General features: G+C 51.2%; 1 protein-coding gene across 7 annotated transcripts in view; it reads left to right on the forward strand.

The window, feature by feature from the left end:
* The window catches only part of MPRIP (myosin phosphatase Rho interacting protein), a 132791-nt gene that overhangs the window by 100684 nt on the left and 23642 nt on the right, over window positions 1-8465 (forward strand). For all 7 annotated transcript variants that reach the window (XM_059716797.1, XM_059716798.1, XM_059716800.1 and 4 more), the window contains exons 14-15: window positions 3137-3728; window positions 5178-5294. In XM_059716797.1, the coding sequence (XP_059572780.1) occupies window positions 3137-3728; window positions 5178-5294 (709 nt within the window). The remainder of the gene's footprint in view (window positions 1-3136; window positions 3729-5177; window positions 5295-8465) is intronic.

Consider the following 8465-nt stretch of genomic DNA (forward strand, 5'->3'; position numbering starts at 1 on the left):
GTCCCCCCCCAGTGCTGTCTAACCGGAGGTGTTCACATCATCTATCTCTCCCCTACCTGCGCCGCTCAAACACACTAGCCCTCGGACGGAGCTGTGTGGTGGATCTCTCACGGGTCTCAGGGAATCGTCCTCTCTCCTCACTCCTGCGTATGTTTGATTTCCATGCATTCCCAGGAAAAACTTCTCTTTGAAACTATCGGTGCTGAAGCCCAGGTTGGAAAACTGTGTTCTCTCCTGTATTAACGTTTTGTGGTTTGTATATCTTGTGATTCACTGCATGCCCCCCTTTTCTGCACTTCAAATGGAAAGTCCCGCAGTTTTCATTTCCTCTTTTAAAACTGAAAAAGCAAGAAAGAAGGGAAGAAGCAACCTGGTCTTGACACTTGATTTCCCCAGATTGGTATCTTCCGATGCGAATAGATAGCGGCAATTAGGCCCAAGCGTATCAGACAGGCAGTCAAATCCTTAACGAGTTACATAAATTTCTCTTTTATTAAGTTGGCCAAAAGAATTCTCAGTGCATGGCAGAATGTTTTCAGCTTCATGAGGATCTGATTAGCTTTGCGAGTAAGAAGTATTTTACCACGGGGCTGAACGTGAACCCCTTCCACTCAACTGTAAATTGAAACCATCAGATAGGAATGCTGGGCCCTGTGCGCTGGATGCAGTGATGCCTTTTGCCCTGGTGCATATGTGGCATGTAGCAAGGGGCTCAGTGTATCATATGTACCTTGCTGTACGTTGCTACCATGCACAGGCTCTCAAATGGGTTCTAGAAAGTGGGGATTACTCAAGAAAAATTAATGGCAACCTCTTGGCCTCACATGGCTCTTCCCCCCTTTACAAGCCAATGCAGTCTGATCCACTTGGTTTGATTTGAAATTCCACTTGTCCCACTTTACCCATAACCCGGTCCCTTGGGAAACTGCTGGCAGACATGACTGCAGTACATTTTGGGTCATTCTGCTGTGCCGGAGCATGGTGGCATTGATCCTCTCTGGGCTGGATTTGGGGGCAGCACCCCAGACTCTTCTCTCCTAATTCTCTTTTCCGTTGTAAGGCCCCTCTCACTTAAAACGTGACTTTATCCAGTAACAAGCTGTAGCTGGAGTGCCTGGTTGTCAAGAGCACTTTTGTATCATCCTGGATCTCCTTAGGGTTAAGGCCCAAGGGGGTGAAACCAACTCTGAACTGGAGCTGGGCAGCTTTGTCATATTGGATGGGGTTTGTTTTGAGGCTGCACATGGCAGAGCTGAAGAGCGAATCCTCTCCGGGCTGGCTGCAGAGACAAACTTGCCATGGCTCGTGTTTGAAAGCTCAGCCTAGCTGAGCTGGATGACTGACTGTGGAAGGAAGTGCATCGGAAGATACTAGGGTTGGAACCATGCAGTACCATTCCCTCGCGTTGTTCTTTTCTTTTCAAGATGCACACGTGACTATGTTTTGGGGGCTGACAAGGGGTTGGGGAGATTCACTTCTATTGTAAATGCTCTGGGGGACCCCACTCCTGTTTGGCCCTCTCCCAGTGGTGGTGGTCTTCGTGCATGGAGCTCCATTGTTAGGTACCGTGTTAGCCCCGATTTGGCTGCACTGCAAACCAGATAGAACGGCTTTGTGGCTCCGTTCGTTCTGTCTCCATGGAAAGCCAGGGAGCCTGACGCTCAGTGCTGTGCTGGTAGCACAACTGGGGGGCGGGGGGTGCGCTTGCCTTCTACAGGGCAGCTCTAGGGCAGAGGCAGGAAGGGGACAATTATTGCAGAGCTGCGGTTCTTGGGATTCTGGTAACAGCCAGGCCTGAGCAAATGCCTGCTGCTCGCTTCAGGACAGGAGTCTTCTGTGGGAAGCTAATTCCATGGAGCTGGCTCAGGGCACTTTCATTAGTTAGTTCTTATTTTTCTTTTTGTTTAAATCCAACCTGCATGCGCCCAGGCCAGCATGTCCACAGTTGTTTAATTTAATACGTGATTCTAGATAATCCATAGAGGTTTGCAGATGCATCTCCTTTCCCTACTAACACTTACCCTTTCCTGCTTGGCAAGGACGCACCTTCCCTCACTTTGACCCCAGGCTCAGCACCAGAGGGTCATGGCTTCCTTTAGGCTGCCCAAGCACCTGATATCCTTGGTGTCACTTGTGGCCATGTGCACAAGAACTGTTGCTCCTCGCAGCATCTGCAGCGGCACATCGGAGAGTGCGGCCTCCCTTGCGGAGGCTAACAAGTCGCAGAGCCCTGCTGTACAGAGAAGCAAACCTTTGCCAAGCTCGGAGAACAGCGCTTAGCTTATTAGCCAACACCTCTCAGGGCCATTGCATGCTTCCCTGTGTCTCCTCCCACCACTGCTAAATGGCAGCCTGCTCCTCTTCCTTTGGGAGCTGTACCCGGGCACCTGTGAAACCATGGTCACCTTGGGAGTGACCAATAGCAGCAGCAAGAAAAATGTGCGACCATGGCTTCATTGAGTGAGCTAGGAGGAAGGAGCAGGTTGGTCAGAAAGTCTGGGCCTTGGAGGGACAGAAGGTACTGGTTGGCATGGTGGGAATGTGGCCTTCAAATCCAGCCTGTCAGTGACGATAGCTGGTGCCTGATACTTGGCCTTAGCCCAGTTCTGGATGGACAGGTGCCCACATCCAACCAGCTGGCACTGCTGCTGCCTTCCTTGTGGCTGGTATCTGCATAGGAGCCCAAGGCCCCCAAGTGAGCAAGGCAGAGAGGAACCCCTAGAGCTCCTTTGTTGCAGGTCTGCTTGGGTTGGGAATGGTGAGCCCACTGAGCCACAGCTGTGGCACAGTGGCCTGGGAGCACCCTGGGAAACTTCACTGCTGGCTGTGCTGTGCCTGCTCTATGCATCAATTATAAGGCTTCACTCCCTGCCGGCGTCAGCCTGGCTCCTTTTGCCAGCGCTGACTTCACATGTGGAGCTGCTGGGAGAAGGGAGGAGAGAATTCCAGATACGGGTCACGAGAGGCTTCCGTGGCAATGGGAGGGATGCACATGACCGCACGTGGTGTTCAGGCAGGCTTAGTCTCCCATTTGCTTGCCTGCCGCAGTGGCTGTTTGAGGCGTGAGTGGGCAGTGGTTCATGCCACAGCACAGCTCTGAGTGGTGACGTCTTCCCTCCTTTGTCTTTCCTCGTAGCTCCTTGCCAGAAGAGAAAAGCAAAACCAGCTCTTCCTTTGAGACCTGCCCGAAACCAAGCGAGAAGCAGGACTTGGACCAAGCAGAGATGGACCCTGAGCAAAAGCGGAGCCGGGCTCGGGAGCGCAGGCGGGAGGGGCGCTCCAAGACCTTTGACTGGGCCGAGTTCCGCCCCATCCAGCAAGCCCTGGCGCAGGAGAGAGCCAGCACGGCGGAGTCTGCCAAGGGCGGCACCCCCACCTTCCCCAGGGAACCCAGCGTGTTGGACACGGACGCTGGGGAGCTGGAGAGGGAGCGCGCGCGGCGGCGGGAGGAGAGGCGCAAGCGTTTCGAGATGACTGATGCTGTTGATGGGACGGGTTCGGAGGATGCGCTGCGGATGGAGGTGGACAGGGTCCCGGGCTTGCCCGTCACTACCGACGTCAAGCCGCAGAACGTTCACGTGGAGATCGAGCAGCGGTGGCACCAGGTGGAGACGACCCCCCTGCGCGAGGAGAAGCAGATCCCCATCATGCCCCTGCACCTGACGCACTCGGAGGATAGGGAGGACAGGCTCTCCAATCACCACCTAACCACGCTGCTAGAGAAGGAGGTAATGGGGGAGCCTGAGCCGTGACCTGCCTTAGCCTGTGCTGCAAGAGGTTTGCAACTGGGAAATGAGCAGTGGGATAGCTCAGGCCGGAGGCTGCATTTCAGTCCTATGTCAGGAGCAGAGGTGGTAAGTGGATGCTGTAGGGCCTGAGTGAAGAGATGCAGAACCCAGATCCATGTCCCTGGCATTCCCCTTTCCCTCTCATTTTGGTTGCGATCGCAGCTGTCACCACTCCCATCTGGATGGTTATTATGGTGGGCAGAGACAACTGTAGCTGGGTGCAGGGCCCAGGGCAAATCAGCCTGTGCAGGGCCTGAATGCAGCAGCAGGGATGGGGGAGGGTGGCGAGTGGCTGGATGCAAAGTCAGCCCAGCTCCATAGGGCCCCCCAGAATTCAGGGCCTGGGGCAGGAATGGGGACGCTTTGTCCTCCTTTTCCAACCAATCCATCCTGTAGTGATAGGGGCTGTGGATTTTGCTGTTCAGTAACAAGTCTCCCGTGGGGAGAACTGGGCAGCATTTGAACCCTGCTCTCCAGAGGGAAAAAGTAAGGATGTGACTACTCTGCCATTCAGCTTTGCATTCCAGCCCCATCCTTGAATGTGATTCTGCATGGGCGAATATGAACACACAATGCCTCAGCTAACCTAAACGCCTCTGGAGCATACAAAGATGGGTGCATTTATCTAGACCAGTGGTTCACCTTTTTAGACTTGAGACACTCCTGGATAGACTCAGCACACCTCTCGGAAAATACCGGCTCTTATTTCTCACTTTTGTTTGCCTACAGAAAAACAACAGTAGGTTTTTTCTGTTGCAGAGAACTTTAGAGAGTCCACAACTGTGGATTCCTAGTTGAAATCTCTGGGTTTATCTTGTGAATCGTGTTTGCAAACCCAACTGCTACTATTTTGTGGCACCCCAGAGCACCCTTGAAAAGATCTCCAGGCACCCCAGGCAGCCTGGTGGAGGATCACTGATCTAGACCCTCCTTGCGGGGCCAACATTGAACAGTCTTATGTTTCAGGAATGCCACAAATTAGCTTCTTCTTAAGCCCTTAGGAGAGGCGGATGGGAAGCACAATTTGCTTGGAATAGACCCCGGTCAGGAACAGCAGGGGTTGTGGGCTGCAGAGCAGCCATGGGCCTGGGTTTAGAGTAGCCAGGTGAGTTGCAAATCAGAGATCCATTGAGGGCAGAAATCTGCACAGCATTGGCTGGGCCATGCCAGGTTCCAGCAAGGGGAGTTCATCCTCCACTTCAGCAAGCCTTAAAAATGAACCCAATTGACAATGTTTTTGTTGCTAGGAGGGGTTTTGGCAAAACAGCTAAGGCACAAATTATAGAGGGAGGAGAGGCAGCCATGAGAGAGCTCAGCCTACTCCACACACAGCAGCTGTGTACATCTTCCCTAGTCAATGCTTTTTGGTTCTTTGTTCTTTCCCAACAGCTGGAACAGAGCCAGAAGGAGGCACTGGACCTGCTCGAGCAGAACCGGCTCCTGCAGGACCAGCTGAAGGTAGCTCTGGGCCGGGAGCAGAGTGCCAGAGAAGGCTACGTGTTGCAGGTAGGAGGGCGGGGAAGGAGAGAGACATCTCCTTCATCTTTCGCTGCACCTGAAAATAAACCTGTTGGGCTTCAGTCCAGGGCACTCATGAACACATCTGGGCCAGAGTGGAAATGTGCAAAACTGACCACATGCCAAGACTTGGGTCTTTCTTACATGTCACTGTTCTCCTCTGCATCCATGAGGTCAGGTCTTCAGCTGTTCTTTTATGGTCCCAATGGTCTGAGATCGAGTGGAGGGACCCTTTTCCCTTTAGCGCTCATATCTATGTTGAGTCTTGGGATAAATTCACCAGCCATATTCTGCTGAGGAGAAAGGAGCCGTAGCAGACATGGCCTTGGCAGAGCTGTCAGTAATGTTTGTCCCAGCACATGTGCAATCTTACACATGCATGCACATCTCTCATCTGTTCTGTACAGCCAGAGCCGGGACCAGTGGTTTGGCTACGTGGCCTTTCTTCCAGAGCGCTGTTCTTTGGCCACATGATGGACCTCTGAGTTGCTCTGTTTGGAATCCTGTTTTGGATTGGTTAAAGACGAAAGGGGAGCAGCTACTGAAAAGCTGTTCCCTTCCCCCAGGTGCCCAGATACAGCCAACAACAGCATCCTCAGAGGAGGAAAGTCTGTGGGGCTGCTTCAGGCTGGCCCGGCAAAAATGCTTTGTGCATGGCGTAGAGCTCACTCTTCCTTGGTTGCATCAACTCTGGGTCAAGGCAGCCATGTAGCTGTACTTGGCACTACCATGTTGGGGAGCTCTGGATTTGACACCCCAGCCTGTGTTCTCCCCTTGGCCTGGCTGAGCTGGGGCGGAGGTATACCTAGCCCAGGGAAGCACTATGTGTTTCCTTGCTATTACCCTTGGGAGAAGGGGGAGACTTGCATTGCAGTAGGGCCCAGAGACCCCAGGTGGTAGGCACAGTGCTCTGAAGCCATGACCTTCACACTCTTGGACATCAGGGGAGAGAGAAGCTACCAAAAGGAGAGTAGAGATCCTTCCAGGAGGAAACCTACATGTATCTAGTGAACAAGCCCGCTGTGCTGCAGGGAAGTCCCTGCCACCTTCCCCCACTGATTTCCCAATAGCCAACTCAGGAGTCGATTTAACCCTGTTAAACTGAAAGAACAGCAAGACCAAGAGAACGTCCAAGGTTGGTGAGGGACCACCCGTGGGAAGGGGCAAAAACCTGCCCAGGCCTGTTGTCTGTTAACAATCTCCCTAGTGCCGCTTGGATTGGTGACTTCATGATGTGCAGCTGTAGCTTCCTGTTCCTAAATCATGCATTTGATCTTCTGTTGTGGTGGCAGCTCATGTTGGCCGTAGGCCCCAGGCAGAATCCCACATTTCCGCACCAAGAGGCCAGCTACTGTTTCCCTGGAGCAAAGACATCCTACCTCCCTTGGCTTGGAGCCTGGAAGATAGTCGGCTAGCACAAAATCAGCTACCCAGACCTGCTTCAAGCAGACTTCGGATGTCCAAGTCAGCCCTAATGCCTTTGGTGTTAGGACTGAAAGCAAAATCCCTAAGTAGCTTGTGCGTTCGTATAGTTAACATTTGCTCAAACTGTCATCCAAAAATCAAGTTGGATTTTGTTTTGGAGGGTTCAGAAATGTTCTGCTCCCTCCCCTTAGACACCCGCAATAGCAGCTTTGCATTTCCCAGTGTCAGTGGGAAGCAGAGGAGTCAGAATTCCCCATGAGCCTTGAGTATTCCTAACCCCTGGCAAGCAGGTAATGCCTGAAATTGGAAACGGTCCTGTTTTCATAAGTCTGCATCAACTTTAGAGCATTTGATCTGAATGAATCTCTGCATCTTCTGAGGTCTTGCCCAGCCCTGGCCCCTGCCGCAGCCCCTTTCCTTCTGTAGATGCATGTTGATGTTGGGCATTAAAGCTCTGATTTGCGACAGCCCCAAAGATTCTGCGCATTTCTTAAAAATGCTGAAAAGGATGAACAGTAACCGGGACTGACGCATGCACCTTGCACTGAAGCCCTTTCTGGTCTCTTACAAACTCTCCTCCGTCTCTTGCTGTCCAGTTTAATCACGAGCGGTACATCTCAAACCTTTTGTCTGCTAACAGGTGGCGAAGTGCTAGACCTCACGCTTTCTCTTTCCAGGACCCCTGTAGTGTCTTCTCGCTCTGGTGGTGGAGGGTGGGAGCGGGCACTGTACTAACCTGTCCGGGGGGATACTCTTGCATGTTAAGCATGGGATCGATCTTACCGTAACTGAGTGTCACATCTGTGGGCTTTCCCTACCAGCAGACAGAGTACAGCAAGGCAGGCCAAACACCTAGGCTTAACGCTGTGCTCCTCTTGCCTCTTCCTGTTTGTGTATTTTTTTCAAGGTATTTAATTTCTGTTGCCTTTTGCATGACTCTCTGTGAGCTCTCTCTCTGCATGTGACACTGCTTTGGTTTGACTCTCACAAAGGTTTGTTTGTTTTATTTTACATTCTCATCATGCCTTTTTTCCCCTTCACTTGCCTCTTGTTTTATTTTTTACAGGTAGCGATTTTAGATCCTTCCCACTTTTAAGCTTTAGCCATCCTATCTTTTTCAAAAGATGAGCCGCTAAAGAAGTCTGTTTAGCCATTGCAGAAATGACATCACTACGGCAGCCATCTCATCTTCCTGTGGCCTGGCAGGAAGTGATGTCATTCACTTTCAACCTCACTTCCTGTTGTTGCTCTTGTTCTATAAAACCTTGTTATCTGGAACTGTGCACTTTTTGTTTCACCACAAAACAAACAAACGCACCAAATTGAGCAGCTCTTCTGTCCGCCCGTTCCCATCCCTTCCCTCCCTCCTTTTGTCCTCACTCTTTCTGATCGCTCTTGTTCTTCTGTCCCCGTTTTACTTGTTTCTTTTCCATTGCTTTGGTTTTGTTCAATTTTTCTTGTAGAGTTTGTTATATTAGAGCTGATTTGATGCTACTGTCCATGTTTTCTGTTAATCAGAAGCAGCTGTCGCCCCATTTCAAAAAGTTGGTTTATTTAAAAAAAAAAAAAAAAAAAATTACATACCAAGAACAAAAACCATCTAAAATTGGAGCATGTGGGTAACAGCCAAAACAACCCAAGGAGCATTTCCATGGCCTGACTGGCCAGAGGTGTGACACTCAGAACTGGGAGCCAAGAGTGTTACTAACCTAGTATTTAATCAATTTTTTTAAG

Source organism: Alligator mississippiensis, chromosome 13 (assembly GCF_030867095.1).
Source record: "Alligator mississippiensis isolate rAllMis1 chromosome 13, rAllMis1, whole genome shotgun sequence".
Lineage (NCBI taxonomy): Eukaryota > Metazoa > Chordata > Crocodylia > Alligatoridae > Alligator > Alligator mississippiensis.